Source organism: Filicampus tigris, chromosome 3, assembly GCF_054856515.1.
Source record: "Filicampus tigris isolate MCC_2025a chromosome 3, RoL_Ftig_1.0, whole genome shotgun sequence".
Taxonomy (NCBI): Eukaryota; Metazoa; Chordata; class Actinopteri; order Syngnathiformes; family Syngnathidae; genus Filicampus; species Filicampus tigris.
Genome location: NC_141219.1, coordinates 826,637 through 841,996, shown reverse-complemented (window position 1 = coordinate 841,996; position 15,360 = coordinate 826,637). Strand labels below are relative to the sequence as shown.

Below are 15,360 nucleotides of genomic sequence, written 5' to 3'. Positions count from 1 at the left end.
AGATTACAAAGTGACTGTTTTTGGTGAATGAAATGTGAATGATGTAAAAATGTATTTTACTACAATTAAAAAAAAAACGACACGTGCACACATGTACTTGTTCCCTTTTAATAGTCAACAAGGGACCTTGCCCGTCTGTGTCACGCTTCGTGTTTTGCTTATTTGGTTAAACATAACGTTGGCCCAGAAAGGAGGTTCAACAGACTTGAAATTTAAATGCGGTCAGACAGTTACCAGGGCAACAGACTGCGAGCCTAACTGCTCGCTGACACGGTTATGATATAATCAATTATAATCATAATCAATCAAGCGGAGCAAAGAGGCTGTCTGCTTGGATTGGATTGAGCTCCTGCTCACTTTGACCTTTAAGATAAGATAAGAATGCCTTTATTGATCCCACAGTTGGGAAATTTTCATTGTTACAGCAGCAAAGATCACAGAGGTCACACAGGGACGGCGGCATAATGTAGCCATGATGGTATAACATTGACGGCAAACATCGTCTTCACGACTGAAAGGGACAGACAACGACAAGCGCCACTGGACTGTTTTCGGAGTTCATCGCTTAACCGGTGAGGGGGGCTGCAGTGCACTCAGAGTGCCCACTCTGCCGGGAGTCAAGCAGAAGAAGAGGGCAAAACGGCGCAGCAACGCAACTGTGTTTACGTCTGTCTCGAGCGTCCACTCGAGCTTCACCAAATCCTTCTTCGCGAACTTGAACGCACAGGGGCGTCGATGCAGTGCGTCCATCTCTTGACTGGAACAAAACACAATCCGTTTAATTTTCGTGCCCGGATCAACTCGTCTCGGTGCACGTGGAAGCTTCTTCAGCTAGCTTAGCGTAGCTTGCTAACCGCTAACATAGAGACTTCGGACTTATTTGTTAGCACACATCGCAAAGCACCTGATCGAGAGTGAGTGTAAAGTGTTGTGATCATTGTCTGAAATGTACGCGAGTGTGCCAGAAGACGACGAGGAGGAACCCTGTGGAAGGACTGAGGAGAAGGAGCCACAAAGTCAACAACTGGACGCGCTTTGCAAGTTGGAGCCTCAAGTTGCACTACACGGAGCAGGTTTGTTTATTTCTTATCCTCAGTCTAATTTCATTTCTCACCAAATTTCCTGGGTTTCACCGACCACACGCCGCACTGCTGCAGGGGACACGCCCACCGGGGCATGCAAAAACGGGGTCACGTGGCGCCAGCTGACTATGGTTAATACTGTACTGTGCTCTATATGTTATGTTGTTGTTGTTGTTAAATACCCTAAAGCAGGGGTGGGCAATCTGTTTTGCAAAGGGGCCACATGAGAAAGTGGAACGCTTGCCGTGCTGACGGCCAAGCCGACATGCTAACCTCAACTTTGAGTTTGTATTTAGAGAAAGAATATTGTCTTGTTTCAACAAACTGATACGTGTGTTTGGAAATACGAATTTTAAACCAAACTGTAATGGGTCATTCAAATGACATCTGTACACTTCAAAAATGATCACATTAATTTTGTGCACCTACCGCCAACTCATATTAGCTGTTCCCAGTGAGGACTCGAAAATATATCAAATAAGTGGGAACTTGGGAAGTATGATATTATTTACAGTGCTGTGTAATGATACAGTGATAACTTACACCTATAAACAATACTAGAAATACAGTACATGATCAATTACACCTAATACATACAATATATGAAACTGTAGAGAATTAGGCCAAATCTTCTTGGCCCGTCTTCTCTCTATTGTGAAGGAAATAAGACTAAATTGCTAAAATTAGGACCACTCTTGTCATTTTTGTCCTTGTCTCTTTTTGGGAAAACTAATTGCTGGGAGGGGTTGGAAAAGTTGCTAAATGCAGAAAAAATGCCACCAAGTTGTCAACACTGCCGACCGACACAAGTCATAGCTCGTGCTTGCTACCTTGCTTGTAGGAGAGTCCGCACTTGTGCACATAAAAGTACAACTTTCCAAATAAAGCACTGCATATTTTACGTTTTACTCTGACTCCATGGTCAGTGCGAGAAGCTTTGTTTAGCCGGACGAGGGCCCCGGCCGGGCCATATTTGTCTCGGGTTTGCCCCACAGTGTCAAAGCAGATTTAAACAATACTTGTTCAACTTTTTAAGATAACTCAACTTTTTGCTCAATTCAGTGTGTCATCCAAGCCTATTTTGCAGCCGGAGGAAATCACCGAGGCTGAGCTAGTGAAATGTCAAAGGCCAGGGAAGCTCATGAAATTGCTATCGGGGTCATAAAAACATATCCAAATAGCCTGATGAAACCCTCAATTGTCGAATGAACTTGCCCAGCGAATCCTCAACTTACTGAACTTGCCTTATCGGCAGGCTACTTTGGAGGAGTGTGTGTTTTTGCATTCACGTTTGAATGAATCCAATACAGGCCATTGTGTTGAATAGCGTGCTCGTAGCTGATTGCTTCGCAGAAGGCACAAAAGAGAGTTGAGCAAGTTGCCAAGCAAGTTACTGCGCACGTCACACATCAAATTGCAAAAAAAATCTCTCGCGCACGGCCCATTATTCCAATGGGTTGTCGCTTCAATCCAGATTTTATCAGCATGAATCCAATTATTATATTTGCCAAATGATTCAATGTGAATAGCACTTTTGTCATTTCTTTGATGTCATTTTAAAAGAAGACATCAAACAAATGTTTTCAAATAACAGCAAAAGATAACACGCATGCATGTATATGAGTGTGTGTTTATTTTATGTAAATGAAAAGAAATGCAAATGTCGTAATTGCAGCATAAATGCCTTAAAGGACACAGGTACATATGTCTGCGCATCAACAAAGTCAGGAACACAATCACTTTTAGCGTACACAATATCAAACAATCTGACCTTTCTTAACAGCTGATACGGCAAAAAAAACCCACCAACAACAACGACAACAAATGTTCACTGTTTGATCTTCTCCCACCTGGGATAGCGTTTCACAAACTGGGCGTTTGCAGATGCCGCAATTGTCAAACCCCCCGAAAAGCTGTTTGGAAAGCCGTCAAAGAGACAAAGCAAGAAAGAAATGCAGCGCTATTCACAACATCAACATGAAAAGACCAGACTTGAGTGAGCAAAGCATGAGTCAACTAAACCGTGATTTGATTTAAATTTGATTTTTGTATTGTTTGTCTTCCCGTGTCCTGCAGACGTCGGTGAAGATGTTCCCCCCGATCCGGAGTGCTCCCCCATCAAAGTGGAGGAGGTGGAGCCAGAGGCCCGCTTCATCAAAGAGGAAGAGGAGGAGGAGGAAATTGGCACGTTTCCATTGACTGTCATTGTGAAGAGTGAAGAAGCTGATGGAGACCACCGGGGAGGAAACCGATCAGACGGTCTCTTGGCTCCGCTGTCAAATGGTGACGACAAAACGTCACACTCTTCGGGCGAGGGAGACGACGATGACGATGAGAAACACTCGACAGGTCATATGACGCGCCACGTGGACAAAAAGCGGGTCAAGTGTTCTCACTGTGGCAAAACCTTTTGCCACAAGTCAGCGTTGAAAGCCCACGCAAGAACTCACACTAGAGAAAAACATTTTGACTGCTCAGTTTGCGGTAAAAGATTCTCCTTGAAGGCAGTTTTAATGATACACACAAGAACGCACACAGGAGAAAAACCTTTTGCCTGCTCATTTTGTGGTAAAAGATTCATAGAGAAGGGCGCTTTAATATCGCACACAAGAACACACACGGGAGAGAAACCTTTTGCGTGCTCAGTTTGCGGTCTACGATTCTCGATGAAGAGTAATTTAACAAGGCACGCAATCAGCAGACACAATGGCGAGAAACCTTTTCCCTGCACAATTTGCGGTAAAAGATTCACTCAGAACGGAGCTTTAAAAATACACACCAGAAAGCACACGGGAGAAAAACCTTTTGCCTGCTCAGTTTGCGGTAAAAGATACCCGAGAAAGTCAAGTTTAACGACGCACACAAGAACGCACACAGGAGAAAAACACTTTGCCTGCTTAATTTGTGGCAAACGATTCATTCAGAAGATCGATTTAACAAGGCACACAATAACACACACTGGTGAGAAACCTTTCACCTGCTCCATTTGTGGTAAAAGATTCTTTTCAAAGACGCATTTAACACGACACACCAGAACGCACACCGGGGAGAAGCCCTATTCGTGCTCAGTTTGTGGCAAAAGATTTGCTCAGAACTCCAATTTGACAAGACACACAATAACACACACCGGTGAGAAACCTTTTGCCTGCGCATTTTGCGACAAAAGATTCTCTCGAAATGGAGATTTAAAGCTGCACACAAGAACACACACTGCAGAGAAGCCCTACGCCTGCTCCGTTTGTGCTAAAAGATTCACGTCCAAGTCCAATTTAACCAAACACACAAAAACTCACACTGGTGAGAAACTTTTCAGTTGCACTGTGTGTGACAAAAGATTCTTTCATAAGGATCAGCTTAAGAGACACAAGTGTGCTGGTGACAAGAGTCTTCCGGCAAGCAGGTGATGTGAAAATGCGGAGGAAGTTGAGACTGAGATGAGGGGAGAGCCCGATCAGTCCCTTTCAACAGCAATTTTGACTCGGTCGCCGTGGTAACAGACTTTGTCAAGCTCACCTGCTCGAAGAGAGACAAGATGCATTTGCGAGGCAACGGTATTGCTTTTCATCAGTCCTTCACTTATTTGGACAACGTTGTCTGCATTTCTGCCATGTCACGCACCACCCATCCAACTAGGAATTAGACGTCCTGGCTGGAATCAACTCTTCTCTGATTGACATGAGCTGGCTGTGTCCTTTGACCTCATCCACAAACGACCTGGCCCATTTGTCCATTTCAAAAGATCCAAGTTTGTTTTGGCGGCCAAATGTGACGTGGACGAGACGCGTGCATGTCCCATCGCTGAAGAGCTCTTTCTGTTGGATGAGTACAAATCAAATGTTTGCCAAATATTTTGGGGGTATCTCCATTCATACGGACTGTTGCGAGTTGTACTCCAAATCAATGGCACAAATATGTTTTTGAAAAAGTGTTCAACAAAGATGTTGAATAATGATTGACTTTATCGTTAAATGTCAAAATTTGACTTGCCTGTCTGAATTCCATTTTGATATTGAGTTGAACTTCTCCCGAGTACACTTGTGTCATTGTATATAAATGAAGATCAGATGTTATTCAATATAAATTCGTATATGCTGCATATTCAAGTGTGGACTCGTGTTAAATCAGTCCGCACTTGAATAAAATATAAATCAGTCAATTCACCCAAAAAGCAACTGCGGGACTAAGTGTAGCTTGCCTCTCTTTGTAGGTTGCGGGGTCAAAATGTTACTATCGGAAGTGCATTCCGTGTCCTTGTCATCAATCACGTCCTCATGAAACTGTCACACAATAAAAAAGTCCTCTGCATGTACGGTGCCAATTTGGCATCCTTTGCTTTGGCTAAATGAATGTGAAATCGAATTGAATGAAAATGCATGGTTATTTTCCGCTAGAAGTTATTTGATCAAATGTGTCATTTTGATCATATATTCAATGTCCATAATCATACAATTTGCAAGTTAGCAGAATAAATATGCACGTGTTTGTAATGTCATACAGGCCAGTTTATAAACTCTTGCTTAACATTTGAGCTGATCCAATCCTTCATAAGATGCTAATCAATCAACCAAGATGTTTTTGTTGCATGTAGTCACCATTCCAGGTCATTGGGTGGCACCGTCGTGAGCAAACCGACGTTAAACACAAACAAGAAGAAACGAGAGCGGATGTTTGGGGGGCAAGACCAAACGGCAAGCGAGGTTGCTATACAGCGATACTCTATGACTCAAGTCAAGTGTGCGCTTTCCGCAAACACACACGTTTTACGGATAATCCTTTTCCGAATTACTTGGACGACCGAAGCGTGGATGCGCTACGTCCATTTCCTCCGAACTGGACCCAAACGCCAGTTGTTCGACCATCGTGTCTCGGCGCATATTGAAGCTCGAACTAGCTTAGCTTGGCTTAGCTTAGCCTTGCTTGCTAACAACGAGACACAAGGCAACATTTTAGCTCACCAGAGTTCGAGTGTGACTGTAAAGTGTCTCGATCATCTTGTGGAAATGTGTGCAAGACGCGTGAAAGAGGAAGAGCGCGAGGGGCAACTTTGCGGGACCAAAGAGGAGACGCAGACTCAACGACAACAACTTTGCGGGACCAAAGAGGAGACGCAGACTCAACGACAACAACTTTGCGGGACCAAAGAGGAGACGCAGACTCAACGACAACAACTTTGCGGGACCAAAGAGGAGACGCAGACTCAACGACAACAACTTTGCGGGACCAAAGAGGAGACGCAGACTCAACGACAACAACTTTGCGGGACCAAAGAGGAGACGCAGACTCAACGACAACAACTTTGCAAGTCGGAGCCTCAAGTTGCGTCACGCACAGCAGGTTGGTTCACTTGGTCCTCCCACTCTACCGCTAGTTTGTTTTCTTCAAGCCACGAGCGAGCCTCCACGCGAAAACATGGGTCACGGGGCGCTCCTGGAGTTTTTGGGAACACAACATTTGACCAAAGATGTTTAGTTTTAGGCTGTCCAAATGAAAATCTCATACATTCAAGTGGTCTCTGAGTAAATAGGAAATGCAAAAACTATGGTCGAGGAGAAACCGCAGCGCTGTGTCGTCCCTCCGTCTCCGGTGGGATCGGGGCTGAAGTCGGGCGGGTAAAGCCAATGTAATATTTCATTGGATTGTCTTTCCTGCTTTCATGTCTTGAATTTATGATTTTAACGGTCTTTGTTTGTATGCGTCCATTTGTTACTTACACCTAGGCTACCGCACTTTGTATGCAGCTGTGGTTGTTTAGCATAACTAAAGTTGACTTTCAAGCAAATGGACGTGTTTGTCACGACAGCTCCCACTTTGGCTCGAACTCGGCAGAAAAAAAAAGTGCAGCTGATGGCGTCGGTGATGTTTTGCCACCGTTGACTTCGTTGTCATCTGCTGCAGTGCGTGTTTGCTAAAGTACAGTGCCAAGGTTTTCGGAGTGGATTTACTTCGCTTTTCTTGACCGACAGTCATTTCCAATTCAAGCAGCATTCGCGGTATATTGTTGGCGATTTATATCGCCCGACTCTGCAGTGCCAAACTAATCAGGCTATCGTGCGCTTGCTTGTGCTAGTCATGTTTGTATTTATTAGCCTATTGCCAACATGCTTCATGTCTCAGCGACTACAGATGGGAATTGGCCTTGTGCTAAAAAATAAACAAAATATTCAGAATACAATCTACAGATATAAGAAAGAAAGAAGGCAATGCAAAGATAAACGACATCAAAGTCACAACATGAGACCTGACTGAGCCAAGCTTGACTCTTGTTTTGTTTTGTTTTGATCCCTGTGTCCCGAAGACGTCGGTGAAGATTTTCGTCTCGGGCGGCAGGAGTCAGAACCTCGTCATGTCAAAGAGGAAGAGGAGGAGAATGTAATCGCCGAGATTCCATTGAGTGATGTCAGTGTGAAGAATGAAGAAGGTGATGGAGGCCATTGTGGAGAATCCCAATCAGACGGCCTCTTGGCTCCACTTTCAGATAATGACAACAAAATTTCACACTCTTCAAATGATGATGATGATGATGATGATAAACACTCTGCAGGTAACATGGCGTGCCCCACTGGCAACAAACGAGTCAAATGTTCTCTCTGTGACAAAACCTTTTACAGCAAGTCAGTGTTGAAAGTACATATAAGAATACACACTGGAGAAAAACCTTTTGCCTGCTCAGTATGTGGTAAAAGATTCCGTCATAAGGTAAATTTAACAGGGCACGCAAGAAGACATGATGGAGATAAACCTTTTACCTGCTCGGTTTGTTCTAAACAATTCTTTCGAAATGGAGATTTATTAATACACAAACGAACACACACCGGAGACAAACCTTTCGCGTGCTCAGTTTGTGGCAAAAGATTCTCTCAGAAGGTAAATTTAACAAAGCACACAAATACACATGAGCGAGAGCAAGCTTTAACCTGCTCAGTTTGCGGTAAAAGATTTACTCAGAATAGAGCTTTAATAATACACACACGTTCACACACTGGTGAAAAATCTTTTGCTTGCTCACTTTGTGATAAAACATTCAAAGGGAAGGGAGATTTAACGAAACACGCAAGAAGACACGCTGGAGAAAAACCTTTTCTCTGTTCAGTGTGTGGGAAAAGATTCATTGACCACTCACAATTAAAAAGGCACATAAAAGCACACACTGGAGAGAAACCGTTTGCGTGCTTAGTTTGCGGTAAAAGATTCTTTCAGAATATCGATTTAAGAATCCACACAAGAACACACACCGGAGAAAAACCTTTTGCCTGCTCAGTTTGCGGTAAAAGATTCTCTTCGAAGACACATTTACGGAAACACGCAAGAACACACACTGGAGAAAAACCATTTGCCTGCTTAGTTTGTGGTAAACGGTTCTGTCAGAACTCACAACTAACAACGCACACTAATACACACGCTGAAGATAAAGCATTCAGTTGCAGTGTGTGCGATAAACATTTTGCTCGTAAGTATAGCGTGAGAAGACATAAGTGTGCCGGTGAGAAGAGCGGCAGTCAATGAAGCCGCAGGGGAGACTGAGGCTGTGTTGGGCCTCTCGTCTTTTCATGCCACCTCTCCTTCACCTTGGTTGGAAAAGGTCACGGGGTCGAGGAGAGATGAAAAGGCGCCTGAGCGCTGCTGACGTCAGTCTCGAGCTTGCCGACTTTACCTGCAAAAATATTTGCTTGCTAATTCAAATGAAAGAAGTCGCTTTGAAAAGAATTCAGACTCAAGCCATGTAAGGCGTCCCCAAACCCACTCCAAAAAGAGCTTCGATATTAACGGTAGTTTTTGTGAAGGATGCCCTGAAGATATTTTTCACGGAATCGGAATTGCGTATTGTTTGGCTTCATTGACTATCCACTTGTGTAGTACATCTCCTATTCTTAAATCAATCGTTGACTAATGGCAAACAATTGCCGCTATACTCATCAAAAGAGCTTTTTGCATTTTTCAAAACTTAGGCAAACCATTGGCACTTCACACACGCCAAAGCCATTCGAAGCTTGGATCCATGTGCGCTTTCTAAAACATTTTGGTGATATGATATTCCGTCTTTTTGCCACGAATTGTAGCGTCTGATGTCACCCACTGGTGAGTGTCCTTGCAAGTTCTGTCTTTTTCTGAAGACACATTCATGCCAATACCTTTCTAGCTTGCGTTCTTTTCTTTCCTCTCTCACTTGTTTTATCCCTTATCGCACCCTTCTGTATTTGATCATAGTTTGCTTTTATAGCTGTTTTTTGGTGTACTGATGTTAATAATGTTTGTTTTACAATTGTTCAGGCAAATGTTATGTTCACATTGCTCCTGTTCACTAAAACTCTATTCATTTAGTATTGCCGCCATTACATTTTGTGGGTAAAATGCCAAAAATGTTTTCAAATCTAACAGCAGCACGCACAAGAAGACATCATGAGAAACCTTTTACCTGCTCGGTTTGCAGTAAACGATTCTTGAGGAATGAAGATTGAAGAATACGCACAAGAACACGCAGTGGAGTGCAATCGTTTACCTGCTGAGTTTGTGGAAAACGATTCTCTCAGAACTCACAATTAACAAGGCACACAAAAACACACACGGAAGATGAAGCATGCAGCTGCACAGTGTGTGATTAAAAAACAATTCTCATAAGCATCTCTTTCATAGACCTCCGCTAAGTGTGCTGTGAGAAGAAGAGCTGCTGCTGCTGCTGCTGCTGCTGCTGCTGCCAATGAAGCTGCAGAATTACTAACTGAAGAAACTGAGACTGTCGGGAAACATTGGGCCTCGTGGGAAATGTATGCCACCTCTCCTTAACCTTTGTTGCAAAAAAAAAAAAGGTCACGGGGTCAAGGAGAGACGAAAAGGTGCTTCCTGTCTAACACAGGAAGAGGCTCAACTCCACCTTTCCTAACTGACGTCATCGCGCCATGCACGGCGACAAGCCTGCGGTGCTCGGTGCCCGGCATCCTCCACAGGCACATTCGGATATTTGAATGAGGAGATAATTGAGCATTATTGGATGGAGAAAGGAAATCAATGGAAAGCACGGACCACAAAACATAAACTGGAACATCATTTAATATCATTTTCCTCTTTGTTTTACTCTTCGCGTGCAGAGAACGTCCAGCAGATGGTGCTAGAGAGGCACTGCCTCACTTGCACTTGACAGCACTTGACCCTGACACCTGTCTGTGGCTTTTATAATGACGAATAAACTTAGACGTAGACGGAGTTTTCATTCGGCGAGGTGCAAACCATGCGTTTTGGCATCCTATTTTTTGCCAACGCCGTGGACAAGACAATCCACTAATTCAAATGAATGATCCTCGGAGTTGCAGTTTGCCACAATAGCAACAAGTGACGCCGACCGCGTTGCCAAGTTGGCGTGAATTAAAAAAAACAAAAACAAAAAAAAAACGTTTTATTCTTTCTTGCTTGCTTTCCTTCCTAGAAGGAAAAACTGTGTTAAGATGCAGATTTCAAACTAGAAACAATATGACTTGTCAAGTAGTTCAAGTCGAAGTCAAAACGAGTCACTTGTAAGTCCCAAGTCAAGTCATTATAAAAGGTTTGGGCAAGCAAGTCGCAAGCCCTAAAAATGGCAACTCGAGTCAAGTCATATGAGTCGAGCCCCCCATCTCTGACAGGGGCCTCCGTGCTAGCATGAAGGGGAAAATTTATAAGGCAGTGACGAGGCCTGCCATGATTGTCGACAGTGGCACTGAAGGAACGACAGGGAGCAGAACCGGAAGTTGTGGAAATGAAGATGTTGAGGTTTTCTTGAGGAGTCGCCAGGACAGTACAGTATTAGAAATCAGATCATCCGTGGAACAGCCAAGATGAGATGTTTGGAAGAAGAAGAATTTCCACAGAAACGACTTAGAGAGAGGCTCACGAACGAGTATTGTAAGCCAATAACTTTTATGTATTAATTTGTAGTATTGACTTACGGAAACAAACGATTGACTGAGTGTAAGCCATTGTAGCACTTGTTCTAGCTGTGGTGACGGAGGCAAATGGAAAAAGAATAGAACTTTTGTCCACATAGAGTTGCCGTACCTCTTCAGCTGCAATGTAGAGCTGCTTTTGTTTGTGGCCTACGCATACGCAACCAAACGAGTTTCATCAAAAGCATTCTTTTGCAATTATTGTTGGAGCGTATGGAAGTGTCGACACATGACGCCTTCTCTATTTAACTGGACTAGATCGCAGTTTGTTTCGTGTCCAGAGAAAGTCGTCTCGGTGCACAGTGAAGCTTCTCGAACTAGCTTAGCTTAGCTTGCTAACAAAGAGACGCGTCGCTTAGCAGAAATCGAGTGTGACTGTCAAGTGCTGTGATCATCGTGTGGAAATGTGTGCAAGACGCGTGAAAGAGGAGGAGCACGAGGTGCAACTTTGTAGGACAAAAGAGGAGGAGCAGCCTCAACGTCAACGATTTTGCAAGTTGGACCCTCGAGTTGTGTTACGCAGCGCAGGTTTGTTCGCTCGAGTTAGTTTTCTTAACAACATTTTGGGCTTTCGCGAAGCACGGCGGGCGACAACACGCCAGGCAAAGCCCGCATTGTGGCCTAAGTAGTGTGAGTGCCCACGTCAATCGCTCCAGTCAATACTAACGGACTTTGGGCAAAGAGGTTGACGACAGCCAGCAGGACGGCTCGCCAGTCCCTCGCGGTCGCGGGTCACAGCCAGACTAGAGCAAAACTAGAGCAGGGGCCGTCAAACTCATTTCAACCCAGTTTGAGCTCAAGTGGGCCGTGCCGGTGAATTCGTGGCCTAATCAAGTTCAAACAAAGAAGTCCAAATGTGTTGGGGTGCAAATAACTACATATGGAAAATATTCACGTGAACATGGATTGATTGTCATGTTATTATGAATCAGTGTTCCTATTTACAACTTACAGATCAGAGTAGATCTTTTTACCGCATGTACCTTTGATTTAACGTTTTGCGATCTGGCAACCATTTTAAATTGAGCCACATTTCAAAATCCATCTGGAAATGTTGACAACCAACAGCCAAAATGTACTTGCTATTTCTGTTCATGACATACACATACATTGACAGTGGGGCTGCCACAAACATTTCTTTTGATTGTCGACTAATACCAACAGTAGTGGATTAATCGAATCTTATGTACATGGCGGCATAATTGTACCAATGAGCAGCTGCTCTTATAAAAGCCATCCTTAACTTAGGTGCGACTTAATTGAAAGCGATACCGTGGCCTCAACATTTTTAGCTGTAAACGTTAATGCATTTCAAAATGGAACCAAAAACTATACAACATGCAGAGTTGCACTAACACTTTGAACAGGGTTGCATGTAACAATTTTGGTCTGCTTCTCAAAGGAGCACCAGAGGTTGTTGATTGGTGTTTGTTGTTTGTCTTGTTCCACCCTCGAATAATACAAAGATATAATCAACAGAAAGAAAGAAATGCAGTGATGTACAACATCAAAGTACCACCATGAGACTTGCCTGATCAACCTATGTCATTTTATCCCCCTGTTCTTTGTCCTGCAGACGTCAGTGAAGATCTTCATCCTGAGGGGCAAGGGCCAGAATCACTCAATATCAAAAAGGAAGAGGAGCTGGAGCCCCCTCAAACTAAAGAGGAGGAGGAGGAGGAGAATGACATCACCAAGGTTCCACTAACGGATGGCAGTGTGAAGCGTGAAGACGACCACTGTGGAGGATCCCAATCGCAAGGCCTTTTGGCTCCACTTTCAGATAGTGACAAAGCAACGTCGCACTCTTCTGACTACGGCGACGATGAAAATGATAAACACTCAACAGGTAACATGACATTCCCCACTGACAACAAACGAGTTAAATGTTGTCACTGTGACAAAACGTTGTACAACAAGTCAGTGTTGAAAGTACATATAAGAACACATACTGGAGAAAAACCTTTCGCCTGCTCAGTATGTGGTAAAAGATTCCACCATAAGGCAATTTTAAGACGGCACACAAGAAGACATGATGGAGATAAACCTTTTACGTGCTCAGTCTGTAGTAAGCGATTCTTTCAAAATGGGGACTTAGTAAGACACAAAAGAACACACACTGGAGAGAAACCTTTTGCATGCTCAGTTTGTGATAAAAGATTTGCTCAGAACGCAAGTTTAACAAAGCACACTAGCACACATGGTGGACAGAAACCTTTTGCTTGTTCAGTTTGTGATAAAAGTTTCAAACAGAAGAGGGATTTAACAAAACACACAAGAACACACACTGGAGAAAAACCATTTGCTTGCTCAGTTTGTGATAAACGATTCAGTGAGAAGGGAGATTTAACAAGACACGTAAGAAGACACACGGGAGAAAAACCTTTTCTTTGCTCAGTGTGTGGTAAAAGATTCTTACTCAAGGCACAGTTAACAACACACTTCAAAATACACACTGGAGAAAAACCGTTTGCTTGCTCAGTGTGTGACAAAAGCTTCATTCAGAAGGGAGCTTTAATAGCACACACAAGAACACACACTGGAGAAAAACCTTTTGCCTGCACAGTTTGCGGTAAACAGTTCTTTAGGAATGAAGATTTAACAATACACACTCGAAGACACACTGGAGAAAAACCTTGTGGATGCTCAGTTTGTGGTAAAACATTCACTCGGAACTCACAATTAATAGCACACATAAGAACACACACTGGAGAAAAACCTTGTGCTTGCTCAGTGTGCGGAAAAAGATTCATTTTACAGACAGCCCTAGTAGCACACATAAGGACACACACTGGAGAAAAACCATTTGCGTGCTCAGTTTGTGGTAAAAGATTCTCTCAGAACTCAAATTTAACAAGGCACACAAAAACACACACTGGAGATAAGCCGTTCAGTTGCAGTGTGTGTGGTAAAAAATTCTTTCGTAAGTATCTCGTTAGTAGACATAAGTGTGCAGGTGAGAGGAGCAGCAGTCAGTGAAGCTGCAGAAGAAACTGAGGCTGTGTTGGGAATCTTTGGGCCAAATCTGGCTCACCTTTATGCCAACTCTCCTTAACCTTGGTTGGAAAAGGTCATGGGGTCAAGGAGAGATGGAAAGGCGCTTCCTTGCTTAGCCTCACTAATAGTGAGGCCCTCATTTTTCTTCCAGCCCTCCTAAAATTTTAAGTTAGGGATACTGTGCTCTTTGTAAAAAAAAAAAAAAAAAAAAAAAAAAAATGGTAGTCTGGAGCCCTGACATAACCACTCCCAAAAAATCTTCTTATTATATCGATGTTAATGGTTGGTATGGTTGTGAAGGATCTCCTGAAGATGTTCTTCATTGAACTGGAATGACAAATTGTTTGGCTCCATTGACTAGCCACTATCCACTGTAAAAAAAAAAATAAAAAGAAAAAAAATAATATATATATTTTTTTTTATATATATATATATATTATATTACATATAACATGACATATATATATTTCTAAATCCTTCATTGCCCAAAGCCACATACACAATTGCCAATACACAAATCAAAAAGCACACTTTTGAAAACAAAGTCAAACAATATTTTAGGACCATTTGACACTCAATTAATGTGAAAGCCATTAAATTGGTTCTGTGTGCGATTTGTAAAATATTTTTTGTAAAATGATATTCTGTCTTTTTGCCACGAATTGTATGTCACCACTGGTGGTGATTGTGTTTGTTTGTTAAGTTTTTGGAGAAGAATACATCAAAAAACAAGTTTCCAGCTTTCTTTATTTCCTCTCACTTGGAAGTTTTATGCCTCACACGTTTCTGTTTGATCATTTTTTGATTACATCTGTTCTTTGTGTCTAGACGGTAATGATGTTTTTCAGTTGTTCAAGCAAATTATATGTTCACAAAGCTCTAAAACTGTAATTTAGGGGTGTCCATTACGTCGATCACAAAGGCATCGTGGGTAGATCGCCAGCCTATCATCCGTCCTCACGACTGTATTGCTACGTTCACAGCAACTGCGGCGGGAGCGTTTCTGGCGGCGCGTTTCAATTGGAGTCAATGTAATTCGCGCGGGCGGTCGCGGTTGCGTGCAGGGCGGCGTGAACGATGCGTTTGGAGCGGTGCACGGGACGCGGAGCGAAGCACCGGAAATCAGCCCTTTCGCTCCATTCGACGCGATTAAACAAGTCACCATCCTCCTCCTCCTCCTTCTCCTCCTCCTCCTCTCCTCCTCTTCCTCCTCCTCCCCCTCCTCCTCCTCAGTAGAATGAACAAATACGATATATGAGCAAATGCAGAGGCAAACTATGCCATGAATGCAGGTATAAAGCCACCGACTGCTCTTCTAAAACCCATCTGCTTGAGCGCACTGTACATTCGAAACCTGCTTCCTTTGT

At 43.2% G+C, this 15,360-nt stretch overlaps 3 protein-coding genes across 4 annotated transcripts; all 3 read left to right on the top strand.

Annotated features, from left to right (window-relative positions):
* The first annotated feature begins 624 nt into the window (after positions 1–624).
* Positions 625–5,387, top strand: LOC147149515 (uncharacterized). Its single transcript, XM_086026514.1, has 2 exons — positions 625–1,073; positions 3,159–5,387. The coding sequence occupies exons 1-2, from the start codon at positions 947–949 to the stop codon at positions 4,484–4,486; spliced, it is 1,455 nt and encodes a 484-aa protein (XP_085882640.1). The 5' UTR covers positions 625–946; the 3' UTR covers positions 4,487–5,387.
* Positions 5,388–5,760: 373 nt separating this feature from the next.
* LOC147149514 (uncharacterized) lies at positions 5,761–10,567 on the top strand. The gene is made up of 3 exons (XM_086026565.1): positions 5,761–6,416; positions 7,378–7,623; positions 9,714–10,567. Exons 1-3 carry the CDS (start codon positions 5,801–5,803, stop codon positions 9,722–9,724), a joined length of 873 nt encoding a protein of 290 aa, XP_085882691.1. The 5' UTR covers positions 5,761–5,800; the 3' UTR covers positions 9,725–10,567.
* Positions 10,568–10,774: 207 nt separating this feature from the next.
* LOC147149513 (uncharacterized) lies at positions 10,775–14,726 on the top strand. Of its 2 annotated transcripts, none has more exons than XM_086026506.1 (2): positions 10,775–10,955; positions 12,573–14,726. In XM_086026506.1, exons 1-2 carry the CDS (start codon positions 10,889–10,891, stop codon positions 13,973–13,975), a joined length of 1,470 nt encoding a protein of 489 aa, XP_085882632.1. In that variant the 5' UTR covers positions 10,775–10,888; the 3' UTR covers positions 13,976–14,726. The 2 variants fall into 2 exon arrangements, with proteins under 2 accessions (XP_085882632.1, XP_085882631.1); XM_086026505.1 differs by lacking the exon at positions 10,775–10,955 and adding an exon at positions 11,114–11,524.
* The last annotated feature ends 634 nt before the right edge of the window (positions 14,727–15,360 follow it).

Excerpts from the sequence above, each read along its gene's own strand:
- LOC147149515 (XM_086026514.1), top strand. The coding sequence starts at position 947 with ATGTACGCGAGTGTGCCAGAAGACGACGAGGAGGAACCCTGTGGAAGG. Across the intron at positions 1,074-3,158 it reads AGTTGCACTACACGGAGCAG|ACGTCGGTGAAGATGTTCCC; the intron begins GTTTGTTTATTT and ends CGTGTCCTGCAG.
- LOC147149514 (XM_086026565.1), top strand. The coding sequence starts at position 5,801 with ATGACTCAAGTCAAGTGTGCGCTTTCCGCAAACACACACGTTTTACGG. Across the intron at positions 6,417-7,377 it reads AGTTGCGTCACGCACAGCAG|ACGTCGGTGAAGATTTTCGT; the intron begins GTTGGTTCACTT and ends TGTGTCCCGAAG.
- LOC147149513 (XM_086026505.1), top strand. The coding sequence starts at position 11,401 with ATGTGTGCAAGACGCGTGAAAGAGGAGGAGCACGAGGTGCAACTTTGT. Across the intron at positions 11,525-12,572 it reads AGTTGTGTTACGCAGCGCAG|ACGTCAGTGAAGATCTTCAT; the intron begins GTTTGTTCGCTC and ends TTTGTCCTGCAG.